This window comes from Heteronotia binoei, chromosome 1, assembly GCF_032191835.1.
Source record: "Heteronotia binoei isolate CCM8104 ecotype False Entrance Well chromosome 1, APGP_CSIRO_Hbin_v1, whole genome shotgun sequence".
Taxonomy (NCBI): domain Eukaryota; kingdom Metazoa; phylum Chordata; class Lepidosauria; order Squamata; family Gekkonidae; genus Heteronotia; species Heteronotia binoei.
The window spans coordinates 245,402,903-245,422,557 of NC_083223.1; the positions used below are offsets into that span (position 1 = coordinate 245,402,903).

The 19,655-nt window shown below is 45.1% G+C and overlaps 1 protein-coding gene across 2 annotated transcripts in view; it reads left to right on the plus strand.

Annotated features, from left to right (window-relative positions):
- SCARA5 (scavenger receptor class A member 5) overlaps positions 1–19,655 on the plus strand; it is a 130,674-nt gene that overhangs the window by 64,216 nt on the left and 46,803 nt on the right. For both annotated transcript variants that reach the window (XM_060250560.1, XM_060250568.1), the window contains exons 4-5: positions 1,819–2,493; positions 12,011–12,091. In XM_060250560.1, coding sequence (XP_060106543.1) covers positions 1,819–2,493; positions 12,011–12,091 — 756 coding nt within the window. The remainder of the gene's footprint in view (positions 1–1,818; positions 2,494–12,010; positions 12,092–19,655) is intronic.

The following is a 19,655-nucleotide window of genomic DNA, read 5'->3' on the forward strand; positions in this document are numbered from 1 at the left end:
AGCCAGCATGCTACAGACAACTATAGTTCATTTCATCCCTTTTTGCTGGCTCAGATCTGACGGGAAGACAATTTTTATCTCTTGTGGGGGGGGGAGGTTTGGGGGGTGGAATCCGTCCCTCAGAGGCTGTTGCTGCATTGTCTGGACAAAAATGCCCTTTTATCTCTTTAATAGATACTTAATAGGTTGCTATTTACCAGGCAATGCTGTTTCGCTCCATGCCATGGAAAGCTTCAGCTCTCTATTCCCATACACTAAGCTTTTTATTAAAAGTATAAGGCATTACTTTCCAGACATGTTGGCAACCAACCTGTGCCTCTGGCTCACTAGAAACTGTCCCACATGCCAAACTGTGCAAATATGCATGATGGTTAGGTTATTACATCAAACACCAGGGCTTTTTTTTGAGCAGGAACACACAGGAATGCAGTTCCAGCTGGTTTGGCACTGGGAGTGTGGTCTAATATGCAAATAAGTTCCTGCTGCGCTTTTTCAACCAAAAAGCCCTGTGTGAAACAATGGTGACATCAGGGGGTGTGGCCCAATATGGAAATGAATTCTGGCTGGGTTTTTTCTACAAAAATAGCTCTGTCGAACAATAATAAAACATTCCACTTTTTGAACTAACTTTGGACCCTTCACAGTAAAAGGTCCAAGCATATGGCTATCTCTTTGGGAACCCATTTCACACATACTGTGCTTGCTGTGAGACACATGGAGGGAACCTTTGGGGACTCAGATAATTACAGTGAGAAGAGCTTAGCAAGAGATCCTCCGTTAAAATTCACTTGCTGTTTAATCCTGTTCTTTTCTTAGTAATTGGGAACTCCCCGTGTGGGCACACAACTGATCCTGCCAACATCTAGTTCCAGATTGCTTATAAACTTCATCTGGATTGAATTATGGCCAGGAGAGCTGAGCCCCCCCCCCCCACACACACACAAATTGCCAACCCAGAAAGCAAAAGTGATCATTAAAGAATTAGGAAGAGGGGGCTAGGAGGACATGTGACAGGATGGGTTGAGTCTTGTTTTAAGAACATGAACATTTTGAACAGATGGGCAGCTAACCCCCCCGCCCCCCAAAAAAAACCAACAATCTGCTCCTGGGGCAGGAAATGATCCTAGATAGTTCTTCTCAGAAGTAGGTTCCATGTTATTCAGTGGATCTTACTCCCAAGATTGTAGTCTAATCTCACACACACAGAACCAGGCCAACAGAAACAAAGACGATACCGCCACCAAACCTCTAACCGAGCAATATTCTCATTTCTTCCTTCTTTGAGGAAGTGATATTTTAATTATATCAAATAAAATGCGTTGATTTTGTCAGTAAATGTGTCCATAATTTTATTGCTCTGTTAAATAAATAGTTTTTTATAGGTTACATTTTAATTTTAAATTATGATTCACTGTTTTGTGACTGATGTTGCAATTTTATTGTTCTACATTTTCCTTTTGTTAAGCTGCTTTGAACATAGGAAAGATGACATGTACATTTTAAATAAGTATGTCCCTCAAGCTACCAGTCATTAAAAACTTTTTCAGATAAAACAATTTTAATAGGGCAGCTTTAATGGCCTATTTCTACACATTACATGGACATTTTTCTACAGGACTGGTGACAACCATAAGAATATCACCCTTCTGCCATGGGTACGGCAAAGGATGCAGCTATTAAAAAGGCACCCTTGGTGTGTCTTGAAATCATAATGGGACTCAGGAGAGATGGGGCTTTCTAAAGGATGTTGGACCTTATCCATACCCCCTCCCTCTATATATGTTGTGCTGTTGTGATGTTCCTTCCTTTCTCTTACAGTGTCTAGACCTCAGAGTTCTCCTGAAGACCTGAAGGTGCTAACAGGGAATGTGAACCGATTAAACGAAAGTTTGCGGGACCTTCAGCTGAAAACAATTCACCAGCCCATCAAAGTAGACTTCATGGACCACATCTGGCGTCTTCAGGACCTCCTGCAGAACCATTCTGATTCCCTCCTGGCAATGACAGGCTCCCTTCAGAAACTGGAAGGGACTCTCGGGAGCTTGCAGGCACAAGCTGCCCAGACAGATAGAGTTGTTGCTGGACTGAGGGACAGTCTGATCCAGCAGAGTGACCTCGCCCAGATGGAAATCTACAGGCTCTCAGTGGAGGGAAACAGCAGCCTGCTGAGACTGAAGCACCATGAAGTCTTGCTCAATGAGCTGGCATCCCATGTGGAGTCCATGAGTGACCAGCTGACCATGGTGGGTGGGGAAGTAGGCACCATGAACAGGACTCTGTCCTATGACGTGGGCATCCACCACACCCGCATCCAGGACCTACAGGTCCTGATCAGCAATGCCACGGAGGATGCCCGGCAGATGCGTCTCGTCCACATTGCCATGGAGCAGCAGCTCAAGCATGAGCTGGCCATCCTGAACAATGTCACTGAGGACCTGAGGCTCAAGGACTGGGAGCACTCCATCGCCTTGAGGGACATCTCTGTCATACAAGGTAAGGTTCACCAAATGTCTGTGAGGAGGCTTATTGGTTCAGGTATTTGCTTACTGAGTTCAAATGATTAATCTATGCTGTGTGAAAGGTTCATAGAATCATAGAGTTGGAAGGGAACTCTAGGATCATCTAGTCCAACCCCCTGCACAATGCAGGAAACTCACAAACACCTCCCCATAAATTCACAGGATCTTTATTGCTGTCAGATGGCCATCTAGCCTCTGTATAAAAACCTCCAAGTAAGGAGAGCCCACCACCTCCTGAGAAAGCCTGTTCCACTGAGGAATCGCTCTAACGGTCAGGAAGTTCTTCCTAATGTTGAGCCGGAAACTCTTTTGATTTAATTTCAACCCATTGGTTCTGGTCCTACCTTCCAAGGCCACAGAAAACAATTCCACACCATCCTCTATATGACAGCCCTTCAAGTACAAGATAAACAATGTCTACAGCATTCCCCTGATCCAGCAAGGTAGTCATTTTCTCAAAAAAAGAGATCAGGTTAGTCTGACATGACTTGTTCTTGAGAAAACCGTGCTGGCTCTTAGTAATCACATCCATTCTTTCTAAATGTTCCAGGACCAACTGTTTGATGATTTGTTCTGAAACTTTTCCAGGTATAGACGTCAAGCTGACGGGTTGGTAGTTACCCGGATTGTCTTTTTTCCCCTTCTTGAAGATGGGGACAGCATTCACCCGCCTCCAATCTTCTGGCACCTCTCCTGTTCTCCAAGAATTTTCAAAAATAATAGCCAGAGGCTCAGAAATTACATCCGCAAGCTCTTTTAGAACCCTTGGATGCAATTCATCTGGCCCTGAGGACTTAGTTTCATTTAAAGAAACTAGGTGTTTATGTACTACCCCTTCTGCTGATCCTAGGTTGGAACTTCATACCCTCCTAATATGTTATGTTTTTGCCATGTTGAGCACCGTTCCCCTCAGAAGAGGTCTGAGGAAAAGTAGGAATTGAGCAGTTCCGCCCTCTCTTCATTACCTGTTACAATTTCACTTTCTTGCCCTCACAATGGGCATACCATGTCCTTGCTCTTTTTCTTACTCTGGACATAAGAAAAGAATCCTTTTTCGTTGTTTTTAGCATCTTTGGCCAGCCTAAGCTCCTACTGAGCTTTAGCTTTCCTAACTTTTTCTCTACAAGCACTGGTGATTTGTTTATATTCATCCTTGGTTACAAGGCCCTCCTTCCAATTCCTAAAGGAGTCTTTTTTATTTCTCAAGTCTTTAGAGAGCTGTTTATGGAGCCACTTTGGCTTCTTTAGGCTTTTTCCATTTTTTCTTCTCATAGGAATAGTCTGTGATTGTGCTTTCAATATTTCGCTTTTAAGAAACTCCCACCCCTCCTGAACCCCCTTCCTCCTAAATATTTCTGACCATGGGATTTTACCCAGCATAGTTCTAAGTTTATCAAAGTTTGCCTTTCTGAAGTCCAAACTATAAGTCTGACTACGTATAGCTTTTCCCTTCCCTAAGACTGTACATTCCAAAATCACATGGTCACTACTGCCCAGGCTGCCCACTATTTCCACTTCTTCAATCAATTCTTCCTTGTTGGTGAGAATCAAATCCAAGATAGCAGATCCCCTTGTTTCCTTCTTCACTTTCTGGAAAAGGAAGTTGTCAGCAAGACAAGTCAGGAATCTATTTGACTTTTCATTTTTAGCAGAGTTGGACTTCCAACAGATGTCCAGGTAACTGAAATCTCCCATGATCACTGTATCCCTTCTCTTGGAGAACTTTGCAATCTGCTGTAGAAGTATCTCATCCAAGGCCTCTGCCTGACTTGGTTGTCTATAGCAGACCCCCACAAAAATATCACTGTTGTTTCTTACTCCTTTTATTTTTACCCAGAGACTCTCAACTGAGCTGTCATGCTCCAATTCACATATGTCCTCACAAATATATACCTCCTTTGCATATACTGCTACACCTCTGCCCTTTCTCATTTGCCTGTCCCTTTTAAATAAGTTGTACCCCTGAATCCTAATATTCCAGTTGTGTCATCCCACCACGTTTCAGTAAGGCCTATTATGTCATAGTCTCCTTCCTTTATTAGGACTTCCAGTTCCTCCTGTTTGTTTCCCATACTCTGTGCATTAGTGTAGAGACACTGGAACCCACATTTTATGCATCCCGAGGGTTTGGTTTCCATACAAGCCTGCAAGTTAACATTACCTAGCGTATGCACCACTCTCTGCAAATCTTTAATGTTTTTATCCTCAGTTTCTGGCATCATATGAGGCTTTGAATTATTCTCGCTTCCCCATACAATTTAGTTTAAAGCCATCCTTATTAGGTTAGCAAGGCTGTTACCAAACACCCTTTTCCCTACCGCAGTAAGGTGCAAACCATCTCTCAATAGAAGACCACTATCTGAAAAGTGTAAGCCATGGTTCAGAAATCCGAATCTTTCCTGATAACATCATCGACGTAGCCAGTCGTTTATTTGAAGTATTTTTCTTTCTTGTCCTAAGCCACAGCCTTCAACAGGAAGCACTGATGAGAACACAACATGTACGCCCAGCTCCTTCACCTTCTGACCCAGAGCCACATAGTCTTTTCTAATACGTTCAGGGCTATGATGGGCAATATCATTCATTCCCACGTGGATCAGCAAGAAAGGATAGTAATCCGTGGGCTTGATAAGTCTTCCAATCCTTTCTGTCACATGCTGGATGCGTGCTCCCGGCAGACAGCAGAACTCTCGGGAAGACAACTCCGGTCGGCACACTTTGGGCTCCACCCCTCTGAGCAAGGAGTCTCCAATCACCACCACCTTCCTCTTCCTATATTGTGGAGCAGAAGCTCCAGGCTTCTTATCCACAGGATCCTGAGAAACTTTGTTCAAGCTTCGTGGAGGCTGGGGAAGTAGGCCTTGTTCCAATGGTTCAAAATCAGTTAGTGTGGGGAGATCCTGGAACCTATTGCTGAGTAGCAGGGGCTCAGAACATCTCCTGATTTTCTTTCTCCTTCAGGTTACATTTTTTCCAGGAACCCTCCTCCTGTGTTGGGTTCTCTTCTAATTGCTGAGATACCATTTCCTCTCCCTCCTCTTGTCCTTTCAAGAGCGCCTCATGCCTTTTGTCAAGAAAATCCTCACCTTCCTTTTTACACTGCAGTGTGGACAATCGTGCCTCCAATCCCAGTATCTTCTCCTCCAGCAGGGCCACTAACTTACACTTGCTGCAAGTTGAATTTGTACTACTCTCAGGTAGAAATACAAACATCCCACAGTCTTTACATGTCACTGCCTCTGCTCCCTCACCAGCCATACTGCCTCAATCCATTTCAAAATTTTCTTTATCTTCACTTATCTTTAAATCCCACTACCAACTGCCACTTGAAACTACTTGTGGGTAACTATGCACCTATCTACAGAACCCCCAAGCTAGACCCCCAGGCTGAGCCACAGGCCAAGAGCCCTTTGGCTCGCACCAAAGGTTTGTGCCTCTGGCAAGGATGAGCCTTGCAAATTAAAGGCTGAAGCCCTCACCCACCTCTGTCTCAACAGCCAGAGCAACAGCAGAGGGTGGGACCAGCAATTACCCCCAGGCAAACAAGCTCTCCTCACTCAGCAACAGCTACACAAAAGACACACAAAAGCAATCAGAAACCCCTCTCCAGGAGGCACCAAGCACACACACAGTTACCTCCCACAGCAACCCTAGGTAATGCTCCCCAGCAGTTTTAGAAAAGCAAATCAAGTCTCACTCACCTTACCAGCAGCTCTGGTAAAGGGATTTTAAACTGTGGTTTAAAAACATAAGTCGCCAATCTGATAAGGAGAAAGCCTTTGTCCTATGCTTAAAGTGTACTGTACAATGTTTATCATAGGATTTCCAACCATTCCTAGAGCTACCCTATACCACTTCCTGGTTTTCCTGGAAGTGACAAGAGTGGTATAGCCAACATCATGCCCCCATGTCCTCTGCAGGCTTATAATACCATGGAGGCCACCCTACAAAGCAGCCCTCCATGGCTGCCAGCCCCTCCAAGCAGTGGCAGGAGTTTTCTTTAGTAGCCATAGGGTTCAGGCAATTCCTAGAGAGGCATGACATCACTTCTGGCTTTTCTCCAGAAATGAGGTAATGATGTTGATGATGACTGTCCCTGGCCCTATGCCTCACTGGTTGCCACGCCATGCCTGGCAACCCTACCTCTGTAATCCAGAGATAAGTTATAGTTCCAGCAGATTTCTACTCTAAACCTGGATGTTGGCAACACTCAGTGGAACAGGCTGACCACTGCATGAGACAGGATGTTGGACTAGAAGGACCACTGGTCTGATCCAGCAGGGCTCTTCTTATGTTCTTAATTCAGTGTTTCCTGTGTAACAACGCACTGGCTTTCTACTTTCAGGGTTAGCTTAATCTCAGGGTGTTGCTGGAGCTTTGGTAGACAGAGTCAATGTGTAAAACCAGCAGCCTCAACTGCTCACTGGAGAGAACAGGAAAAAAGCTAGACCTGCTGCTGCTGCCATCTGTGCATCTTCTAGACAGAGCTGGGGCAGACTGGCCATTTCACTGGCTGGGAAATTTCCTGGTGGGCCACTGCCCTGGAGAACCACTGGCAATCAGGGCAGGCATAACCAAGCTCTGGCAGCTCCACCAAAACCTTTGGGGCCATTTGGCACAGCTCTTTATTCTGTAATGGTAACTGGTGCCAGTTCACCAGCTGTCTTTTCTTGCACTAAAGCCAGTTTTCAGAAGGGAGCAATGAGTGAGCTGACACCCAGTGTTTGCACTACTGAGCAGAGGGAGCCCTGCAGCGCTGCCTTCTTGCCCCACAGAGGTCACTCAGCTTTGCTTGCACCTTTTCCATTAGCCTGCTCCTGTATAGAGCCCAAAACAGTGCAACCTGATGTGCCTGTTTCATGGACTCAGCTTGCAAGTGAAAAACAATACAAAAACATTAATGTTTTCATGGCCATTGTGGTGTGTTGGTTCAAGTCCCCAGGTCTGGATAGGGGATCCCTCAGTTTTTCATGCTCCTCCCCACTGCCAGCCAGTTGGCCGACGGGGGAAAGCCCCACCCCAACAGCTACCATGTGCCTTCAAACCCTGACAGGTTTAGAAGAGACTTGCAACTATTTGTGTTTCTGAATGTGTGTGTGCCTTTCAATCTCAACAGGAAAGCTGCAGGAGGGCGGGGTGAGGAGACAGCCACCTTGCTCTCAGTCCCTCTGTTTGTTTGGAGGAAACTCCACTCTCTAGGCTGTTCTTTTATTTCCCTATCAGTCTGAAGAAGTTGGTTGTAATACAACAGATGGTTACATTCAGCAACTACTGTGAGTAAATTGCCCCAGTGAGATCAGAGAAGTGTGTGCTTGCTAACTGTATTTATTTTAGCTGCCTTGTGAGAGTTTGTGTGTTCACTTTCATTTAGTGGATGTTTAGCTGCTGGGGAACAGGAAATGAAGACTTTATTCAGGGGAACTGCACTGCTGTATTTTTATTTATTTTAGGAAATTAGAAAGTCTCCCGGCTCCACACTCAAAGTCCTCAGATATTTTCTGAGTTGGATCTGGCAATCTTAACCTCTCTGGTTGGCTGTAAAGCTCAGCAGCTGAGTCTGGCCTGGTCATTCTTTCAGCCTAACCTACTTCATAGGGTTGTTGTGAAGATAAAATAGGGAATAGAGACAGGGGAAATGTAATAGATTATTTGTCTTATGTGTTGTTAGTTAGAGAGAGGGAAGAAGCAACTTCTCTGTTGCAGGGGTTAGTGGATCAGTGCTCCCTCTCACTGGGATGCATGTAAAAAATGTCCATGTTGAAAGTAATGCAGTGTGAAGGGACACCATCCACACACAAGTATACATTTGGACATGCGTGCTTTAGATCTACACTGCATTAAGTCCAGTGGGCTGTGCATTTAGGTAAGGGGAACGTTGGTTTAATTCAAATGAGGTGCATTCTTCTGTCTTTCCCACCATTACCCTGAAAGAGGTACTCACTTAATGGGGGAGGGAGTATAAAAATGTTTAGCTTGGCATGAGTCAAAAAGCAAGAAGTGAAGAGTTGCTGTCTTTTTTTTGAGTGCTCCTCTTTCTGCCTTTCCATCTGAACTTTGCCCCACCTAGTGGCAGGAGATAGATTTGGGGGGGCTGCAGGGGTGGCCAACAGTAGCTCTCCAGATTTTTTTTGCCTACAACTCCAATCAGCCCCAGCCATAGGCCATGTTGACTGGGGCTGATGGGAGTTGTAGGCAAAAAACATCTGGAGAGCTACCTTTGGCCACCCCTGTATTTATTGTGTTTGTACAACCTTGCAAAGTTTGCTAAGAAAAGCTGGTAACAGCTTAAATTGGATCAAATGATCTGTTTCAGGGCAGCTTCAACATTTTTTGTCACCTCAGGCAAGATATACCCATTATTGGAGGCAGTGGGGTGGGGCGCTGTTGTCCTTCCCTTCATTAATGCTGGCCTGGGAGGCACAGGGGAAATGAGCCTGGCCTTGTAGGGGAACATCAGTTCACTCCTCAGGCAGTAGTTTGATGGTAAACCAACCCTGATATGTATTAATATTATTGTTGCCAACTAAAAGTTGGGAAATTCCTGGAGATTTTTTTTGGGGGGGTGGATCTTGGGCAGGATTTGGGGGAAGAGAAAGAATTCAGTAGGTAGAGCATAATGCCATAAAGTCAACACTCCAAATAAGCCATTTCCTCCAGGAGAAGTGATCTCTGCCATCTGGAGATTGGCTGTAATTCGAAGAGAGCTTCAGCTAGGGCTGCCAAGCCCCTGGACCGGGGGCGGGGGGGACCTCCCCCTGAGTCACTGGCATGATGATGTCACCCGGAAGTGACATTATCAAAATGGTGGTGCCCATGCGGGGCTGCTTTAGGTGTTTCCGAGGAAACTCTATGGTTTTCCCAGACACTCTAGTCATTTGGGAGGTAAAACTCTATGGTACAATAGGTACCATAGTTTTAACCTCCCAAATGGCTAGAGCGTCCAGGAAAACCATAGAGTTTCCCCGGAAACGCCTAGAGCAGCCCCACATGAAGTGCCACCATTTTGATGACGTCACTTCTGGGTGACATGATTTCATCGTGCGCAAATGTCCCCCACCGGGAGATGAAGAGGACTTGGCAACCCTAGCTTCAGTCCATACCTGGAGGTTGGCAACAGAGGTCAATGTGTAGGTTTTCTGCTCACGTTGAATTCACATCATCTGGGAAGCCAGATGGGTGGCTCACAATTTTTGGCTGGCAACCTGGGGAGCTGCTTCTAGTGTGATATTTTAGCTTCTTGTGTTTTGAAAACCAATGGAAGGGAGTGGCCAAAAATTATCAAGGTGGGAAATTTAACCTCTGGGGTTCATGCATCATGTGCTCAGACCTGATTTCTTCATCATCACAATATGTTTTTGCTAGGGGTGCCAGGTCCCTTGGACCTGCTGACGTGCATGAGGGGTGAATTTACTAGGATCCAGGAGAAACACTGAAAATAATTGTGACATGACTACATGACTCAGAAGTGATATAGGTATGTTGGGGGATGACGCTCTGGTTTTTGGGCAAAAACCAGAGTGTTGCACCCAATGTCACTGATGTGCCTACATCACTTCTAGGTCATGTAGGTGTGTCATGTTTATTTCTGCCTTCTTATCTGTTTGAGGAGTTATTGGGGGCAGAGAGGAGTGCCTGAAACTGGGGAACCCCTCCCCCCCGAGCTGCACAGGAAGAAGGGGTCTGGCATCCCTGTTTTTGCAACATAAACCTGAAAACATGCTGGCAGTCCCCAGATCCTGCCTCTTTTTCTTTTGATCATCACGTTAAAATATTTAATGATCTGATTAGTGTCTGGCTGTTACATATTGAAAAGGAAAGCAACAACTGCTTATTTACTTAAGGATGCTTTTCTGCTACTGAGACCTTTTGCACTGGCCACTTACTTATTTAAGCGGCCTCCAAAGATATTCTGGACTGGAATTACCACCTTCTGGCTCATTGCTGATGTGCTTCCACTGTGCCCCTCACCAGCAGCAACAGATTTATCTTTTTTTCTCCCCCCCGCCCCCCCCCCTTTTTTTTGCTTAACAAAATGAAGATTTCTTTGGAATTCAAAAGTTGGATCTCACTTTTGCAACCTTTAATTAGTACTGCTGGTTTGGATTTTTTTTAAAAATTAACATGGTTGCCTATTGTATTTTCAATCATTTCACACACACTCTCCAGCTGTAAGGTTGACCATCACCCCCAATACCTCCAGTTCACAAGATCTCACCAGATCCTGACACAAGCCAATTGCTCTGGAGACAGTGATCCGGAACCATCCTGTGTAACTGTGGGCTGTTTTCCTGAGCTGGCTCCAACCTGGCGGAGCTGCAGGTCCCCCCTGGAGGGGCAGCCCCATAAAAGTCTGCTTGGCCTCAACAATACAGGCCTGCAGGGAGCTGGGCATCTGACTCTCATTAAGCCTGGAGGCATGTGTGTGTTCTCGCTAGCCTTGCTGCCAGTGCTGGGCCTTCCCTTGCACCAATTTTTTGTCACTCTTCTCTGAGCCAGTTGGACCAACCCCTTCCCCATTAAACACCTGCAGTTTTTCAGGACTTCAACAAAAGTGGATTAAATAGGTTAGTCAAAAAGAAAGACTGTGTCTAAAGTGTGCAATTTCTTATCCTTTATTCTATGCTGAGATTTCATGCTCTTGTGGCACAGTGGAAGGAGCTGAGCTGTAAGAGCCCCAGGCTGATCTCCCCATAAAATTCACTAGGGACTTCAGAAAATAATTTTCTCTGCCTAACCTACCTCAATGTTAGTTAGGGCTGCTAGTGTCCAGGTAGGGCTGGGAGATCTCTCAGCATTACAGTTTATCTCCAGACTACAGAGATCAATTCACCTGGAGAAAATGGCTGCTTTGAAAGGTGGACTCTATGGCATTGTACTCTGAGGTCTCTCTGCTCCATAAACCCCACCCTCTCCAGACCCCAAATCTCCAGATATTTCCCAGCCCAGAGCTGGCATTCCTAGGTAGCGTAATTCTGAACTGGCTGCAATAAAAGCCATGGTGGAAGAAGAAGGAAGAGAAGGAGGAGATTGGATTTATGTCCCATCCTTCACTTGGACTCTCAGAGCGGTTTACAATCTCCTTTCCATTTCTCTCCCCACAACAGATACCTGGTGAGGTAGGTGGGGCTGAGAGAGCTCTTTCAAGAACTGCTCTTGAGAAAACAGCTCTAAGGGAACTTGTGACTGACCCAAGGTCACACCAGCAGCTGCATGTGGAGGAGTGGGAAATTAAACCTGGTTCTCTCAGATTAGAGTCCGCTCTCTTAACCATTTGAAGTGAATGGTACTCTGTACACTTGGAAATAAACAGAATGCACTGATTTCATTTGGGAAACAAGACCAGATAATTCAGAAATCTAAAACCTAGAGAGAAAATTCAGATGACTCTTTTTGGGAGAAACATCCTTATATAATTAATGTCCCTCAACCCATTAAGTTTAGATGGGCGGGGAATGAAGCCACTTAACACCTCTTTACATTTTGTATTGTAGGGCCTCCAGGACCAAAAGGGGATCAAGGCAACGAAGGGATGGAAGGTGAACCTGGACCGCCTGGCTTACCTGGACTGCAAGGTAACCTATATTTATAGAAAGCATCTGCTATCTTTTTACTTGTACTGGATTGGTATTGAGGAATAGGATTCCCGTTGGGTTTTATGGGGAGTGGTCATGCTTGGGGAGGGGCTATGGCTCAGTGGTACAGTATCTGCTTAGCATGCAGAAGGTCCCTGGGATCTCCAGCTAAAAGAATCAAGTAGTAGGTGAAATGAAAGACCTCTGTGTGAAACCCTAGAGAACTACTGCCATCTGAGGAGCAATATTGACTTTGATGGGCCAAGGGTCTGATTCAGTTATAGGGCACATAATGTGTTCATCTAGTTTTGATCTACTGGCAGTGTAAGCATAGTGTGCATATAGTCGCACTACATCAGCATGTTTGATGTGCCAGAACAAACATGGTAGCAGCTGTCCTTTTGTTGTTGATTTTAGCTTCCATTTTATGTGCAGTGCATGTCATATATAAATGTGGGTTATGCTCACTCAATGGTGCCTATGTTTCTTTTCTGTATAGTCCATATAGAGAGAGCACATATATACTGGCAGAGGTCTATACTCAGCAGTGATGACTAGCAGTGGCTTTGGACGATCACCCTAGAGTAACTGGTGCTTCCTCCATTGCTGCTTCTGGATTTCATATCTTCCCTTCACACAAGACCCAGAAGTGGCAACAGAATAAGATGTGGGTGAGCACCCAGAGGGACCAGGAAGTAAGGGCCAGGACATGTTTGGGAGCTGCAAACAAAAAGAAGTTCTGAGCACCTGGGTGGGGGAATATAAGACTGAGGAGGAAATTGAATTCCCAAACATGTTTTCGGAGTACTATCAGAGGTTTGGTTACAAATCAGTGACTTGTTCTGGCCTTACCCCTTTGACCCCAGTGATTCACCTGTTCTTTTCAGAGCATGTTGTGCCAAATGCATATTATTGCTTCCATGATTCCCATTAACGTTCCCATAAGTTAAGAAGACCTTTATGTTGGGTGGGGACTGTTCTACCTACCTGTAAGTAGAAGAGATGGCATACAGCTTTTGCATAGCTTCTGCATGTGGCTTTCATGCATTTTTCTACACCAGAGTGACTCCTATTGAGGAACTTCATAATTCGTGAAGCAACACTCAAATGTCCAGCAACACTGAACGCTTCCTAACCACAATAATGACAGCTGTGTAGTGCAAACATGATTGCCTAATGCATATCAGTGTATCCTGCACCAACTATATGAAGTGACCTGCCCTCATTTTGAAACATCTGGCCCTCTCAAGATTTACAGACATAGCATTTAAAGGTGCATGGATATCCATGTTTCTCAAAGTGGGCACAGGACATGTAAAATGATTGGTTGAGGGGGTACACAAAGTTTCAAGGAGGGATGAGATGATGAGGCTTCCTTCTGCCACCAGCCAAGACCTTGATGAGTGGAACACCCCTGGAGAAAGAATAGTTGCTGTTGCACACTGACTTCGTGAAGAAGACTGCAGCATACGTGCCCCCCTTTACTCAGTCATGATTGGGAAGCTAAAAGCTGCTGCTTCATATTAATGATAGCTCCCTGTGATGGTTTGGAGGTAGGGAGAACAGCCATGCCTTCCTCTTTTCATCCTTTAATGTCCATGTTAGATGGACACCTCCTGCCACAAAGCCTTGTATGAAGCAGTAGACTGCACCAGAACCACAGATGACAATACGTTCTGCATTTTTCCTTGCAGGATGGATGTTTAGTGTTGGGTTGAAGGGGACCCCAACTTAAAAGGTCTGAGAAACTCTGGTGTACTGTCTAGTGTCCTCTAGTGTAGTGTCAATACTGCTTAAGATTGCAAGGTACCTCCTGGCTACTGTCAGGGGATGGGAGGTAGGGTTGCCAGATCCAGACTGGGAAACTCCTGGAGATTTGGGGATGGAGCCTAGCAAGGACAGGGACATCAGTGGGGCACAATGCCACTGATAGCTTCCATCCTCTAACACATCCATTGTCTCCAGGAGACTTGATCTTTGTAGTTTGGAGATGAGCCTTAATTCCAGGGGATCCCCAGGTCCCACCCGGAGGCTGGCATCCCATACGATGTAGCAGGAAACACTAGTGTACAAGCAATAACCAATGGTTGATATGTAGTCCATATGACTTTCTTCGGAAATATGAACATTCTAGGCACATTCAACTTGTGGCCTCTCGGTTCTCTCTCCTCACCCCATGATTTGCATCAGATCACCTCCCAGTTTCCTTCATAGCTTTGTTTAAACAAAAACAAGATGAAGCTTTGTTTGCTAGCACTTTCTGCTTGCATGCTAGCTTTGTGAAAGAGCCATGCATGGAAGGGCTTTAAAGTTCATGTTGGTGCTAAAGCAGTGATCGCAAAACAGGTGGCTCTGAGGCAAAGGAAGCAGAGGGTTAGCATTAGGTGTGTGCTTGCACATCCTCTACGGTGGCAGCAAATGGGAAGTGAGAGTGGCTCTTCATGCACTTCTCTGTAAGAAGGCTGGAGCTGGGAGTGTAACCTAAGGTATGCTGGGATTTCAACTTTATTATCTGGACTGTGCAAGAACTTCTAAAGGCTTCAGGAAATGTTTTTCCTCCTTCACTGAAACCACTGTTTGCAAAGGGAAATTTAATTAAAGCACTAAAGGAAAACATGATTTTCTATCTAAGTGGAAGCTTATGCTATACAAATGTTAAACATTCTTGGCCGAAGGACCAGAGACCATCGTTAACAATTTACAATTGGCTAAAGATTTGTGTCTCAGCAGAACTGGGATTAGGGAACTCCTGGATTTGAGTTCAACCAGCTGTGGGCAACCAGTTGCCTTGGGAGTGTAACAGCATAGCTCACTCTGTTGTGTTGAAGGCCTGTACCTTCTCTGTGCAGCCAGTATTTGCCCAAAAGCAGCCTACACACTGTATTTGCCCAAAAGCAGCCCCGTGGCACAGAGTGGTAAAGCTGCAGTACTGCAGTCTGAGCTGTCTGCTCACGACCTGAGTTCGATCCTGGCAGAAGCTGGGTTCAGGTAGCTAGCTCAAGGTTGACTCATCCTTCTATCCTTCTGAGGTCGGTAAAATGAGTACCCAGCTTGCTGGGGGGGGGGAAGTGTAGATGACTGGGGAAGGCAATGGCATGAAAGTTTGCCATGAAAACATTGTGATACAACGTCACCCCAGAGTTGGAAACGACTGGTGCTTACACAGGGGACTACCTTTACCTTTTTTTATTTGCCCAAAAGAAAGATGGCCCTGCATGTAAGATGAACCCCATCCTAAAAATACACACACACACGCAATTATTACTGTGAACAGATTGGTAGGCAAATGTAAAAAAGCCCCGTTTTTCTTGATGGCGCACCTGGGAAAAATCCTAATCTTCCTTTTGGATTAAAGTCAGTTTCATCATGCTGCCGAAACTAAATAAATCTGGGACATTTCACGTTATCATATTTATATTTATTTAATTATTTGTAGCCTGCCTTTCTGACCAATTAGGGCCTGAATTCCTTATTGTCAGGGCTTTTTCTGTAGCAGGAACTTCTTTGCATATTAGGCCCCGCCCCCCTGATGTAGTCAATCCTCCAAGAGTTTACAGGGCTCTTCTTACAGAGTTTACAGGTTGAACTGATTGGCTGCCTATTTGGTTGCAAGTGTAATTGAACATGATGGTCTTTGACCTGGAAACTGCTGCCTGCTAGTGTTGAGCCAAAACAGGGGAGAGCATCTGGTAAATATTTTTGCCTCCTGTGAAACAAGCCTATCCTTCACCCCTTTCAACACCCTTTTGTGAAAGACTGGCTGGTGTTTAAATGAACTGCACTGGCTGTTTGATTTGGTTCCAGGCACAAATCAAAGTGCTGCTGACTATTACTTTTAAAGCACTAAGTTGTCTAGGATGCTTGGTTCACTGTGTTGCCAATAGCTGCTTAAAGAGGGTAGCTACGAAAGACAGGCAAGGCCTGCTCTGAGGTTTCTCCTGAACTCCTGTACCCCTTACCCCCACACATGGTTATCCAGCTGGCACCTAGATGGCCCATAACTAGGATTTCAAAGGTCGGGGGGAATAAATAATAGTCAGGGGCACTTAGCAGTCCTGTCCCCCTGGCAGGGCGCGCAACTCAGAGCACCCTTCCCTCCTACTCCTTCCCTCCTTTATATCATGCAGGTTGCTGCTGGCTGCTCCTCCTGCCACCCCTCCTATGCAATTTAAACAGCCCTCCCATGGCTGCTGCCTCCTGAGGGGCCGCGGGGGTGAAAGCTGAGAGGGTGGAGGCCACCCCTCCCTCCCACATGGCAGTAGAGGGGGAGAGAGGGAAGGTTGGGGGTCCTGAGTAGAAACACCCTGACAGGAAGTCAGGGGTGGGGCCCCCACAGGCTGCCCTGTGGCTATGGGCCTGTTTGGTAAGTGTCAGGGATCAGGGCCGTATCTGCAGATCATTGGAAACTGCTATCTTTGCACAGTGGCAATCATTCACAATCATTTGTCTTATGCTCACAGGAAAGTCCAGCTTGCAAAATGATTGTGTTCTAATGGGAACCTGCAAATCGATTTACTTTTCTTAGGGTCAAAATGCTGCTGTAAAAGTCTGAAATAATGTCTTTAGTAGGGTCTCTGCAGCCAAGGCTGGGACCATTAAGTTAGTCAGCAATGCCAAATAGCATTTCCCACTGAAGACAGAATGGGAGGTCTCTGTTTAGACTCTGCAGCCACACTGTTTAAATCGTTGCATATAACAGATGAACAGTTCAGAATTGTCTACAAAGGCCAAACCTGCTCGTCCTGGCAGGGAATCAATTGTGCAGCAGGTCAGTCATCAGCCTCTGCAAACTTAGGCACTTCAAGAACTCTCAAGAAGGCCACACAGAATTCTATCCCACCCTTGGCCATTGTCATAATGGGAGCTTAGGAGGATCCTCCAGGATCCCCAAAAAGCTGATCACAACTCAGTGTGTTTATTTGCATATAAAACAAGCTGGATTATGAAGGAACTCAATGGGTTTATTTGCATATAAAACAAGCTGGGCCTTTAGGGGTGCCAGCCATTGGGATTGGGACAGAACTCTATGGTAAAATCATGGAGTTTTGTTCAAGTAATAGACTGTCACACTGACATCACACTCGTGATATGTCACTGAGCCCACTTATGGGATAGGGTGGGGTATAAATCTAAAAATCAAATTTAATTAAAAATAAATTTTGGGTATTCACTAGAAGGATGTTGGATGGCTGGTGCGATGCTACTTTTTAGGGGGGAACTGGAAGAGACTGACCAAGAGAGAGATCTTGGGGTCGTGGTAGATAACTCACTGAAAATGTCAAGAAAGTGTGCGTTTGCAAAAAAAAAAGGCCAACGCCATGCTGGGAATTATTAGGAAGGGAATTGAAAACAAATCAGCCAGTATCATAATGTCCCTGTATAAATCGATGGTGCGGTCTCATTTGGAGTACTGTGTGCAGTTCTGGTCGCCGCACCTCAAAAAGGATTTTATAGCATTGTAGAAAGTCCAGAAAAGGGCAACTAGAATGATTAAAGGGCTGGAACACTTTCCCTATGAAGAAAGGTTGAAATGCTTGGGGCTCTTTAGCTTGGAGAAATGTCGACTGAGGGGTGACATGATAGAGGTTTACAAGATAATGCATGGGATGGAGAAAGTAGAGAAAGAAGTACTTTTCTCCCTTTCTCACAATACAAGAACTCATGGGCATTCGATGAAATTGCTGAGCAGACAGGTTAAAACGGATAAAAGGAAGTACTTCAGGGGAGGAAATGAGAGAGAGTCAGTATGCTTTTGAATTGCCTTCAGCTTGGAAGTGAAGCAAGGGAAAACCCAGCACAAAGCACTCTCAGAAAACCCAGGAAAACAGCAACTGGAAAGCGAACTGAGTGCTGAAGGGAGGCAAATCAATGCAGAATGAAAAACAAAATGCAACAGACATGCATAGTGAAAGTGAGGCAAAACACCCATGCATAATAGGCCTATGTGTGAATGCAGTGCTCTGCTTACGACTTCTTTATTTACCCAGGCTTTGAGGTGGATTTCCTTAGTCTTTAGTTTATGCATTAGTATTATTTTAACTGACTTCCAGCAGCTCTCAGTGGGGGCTGTGTGGAACATATTCAGTTCTCATCATTGTTTCTTTTTTTCCATTAGGTTAACTTACACAGTCTTATTTTTCTGCATGACCAGGGAGTCCTCTACATACGTAGAAACCCTTCCCTTAGCTGTGGGTGGCCTACTTGTTCTAATTTAGTGATTGACATGAGCCACCCCAGTTTACTCTTAGATATCATGTGAAAGCTTTTCAGTGGGTACAGGGCAGGCTGTTGCAGAGCAGTCAAATACAGCACCCAGCAAATGAGATTCAGCTTTCAGAAGCATAAAATAGTGTGGAAGAGAGGGGGCTCAGGGAAGCAACTGGGGCTCAGTGGCAGAGTATTTCCTTTGCACATCACAGGTCCCAGTTTTCCAAGACGTCTATGCAGGTCAGACCTTCTTAGGTTCAGGCAAGATATCACAAGCCTTCCATCCATGCCCTGGACCCAGTAGCCACTACACTAGGCATTCAGCAGCCACCAAGGTCTTTGCCATTCACATTTCCAGGACGGCTGTGTTGTGAGGACATCCTTTGCTCCTGTGCTAAATGAGTCGGCCATCTACAACACCAAACCACTTGCTTTATCAAAACAAGGCAAAATCTGTGCAAGAGGGGTGGTTAAAACAGATGGAACTCTGAATTAGATTCAAATCCTGCCAGAATTCATTCTTTTCCTCTTAGCTGTCTCCTGAGGGATGAAAGCATTCACCTAATTTCTTCAGAGATTATCCCATCTCTTAACAGATCTCCCTGCTGTCAGGACTAATCTACCCCAAAGAAGAATTCACAACTAATAGCAGGCTGAACAGCTCATTCTCCTTTATATCCGTGGGCTATGAGATTCTCAAAGAAACTGTCATCCCTCCCCCATTTCAGAAAAGTTGACATGGATAGTTTTTCTGAGTGCACTGTCATGTAATGTTATGTTAACGTCATGTTGGAAAGATCACTAAATTAGCCAGATCCCATCTTGGGTTTTAAATGAGCTGTTACCACTCAGGAAAAGAGGCCTTTTGAGCCATTGCAGAAACCTCATTGGAAACATGTGCTTGGCATACTCCAAGATCTTGGCAAACAACAGATCAGGTTGTATTCTAGGAAAGGAAGGGGGGGAAACACCAGTCTGTAATTAGATAATGTCTTGTTTCAGCTACACCTTTTGTGTCAAGGCAGGAATTATTTTTCTGCTTGGAGGACAGTTGGACTACTACCATGTTTTGCAGACCCATTATTTGACTTGAAAATCCCCATTTCACTTTTGTTTTTCATTAGTGCAAATCATATATGTGGATCTGTATCTTTTTGCCATGTATGCAGATTTTGTATTTGTTGTATACAATGGCGTATAAATTATAAATGGCATATGCTATAAAACAAATAAATTGGGAACACCACAGGGGTAAAATAGGCAGAATGAAAAGGCTTTTGCTGGTAGCATCCAGAATTCAAAAATAAATGAAAATGGGGGCACCATCATATATCCCTCGGTAAGAACAGTAACTGGA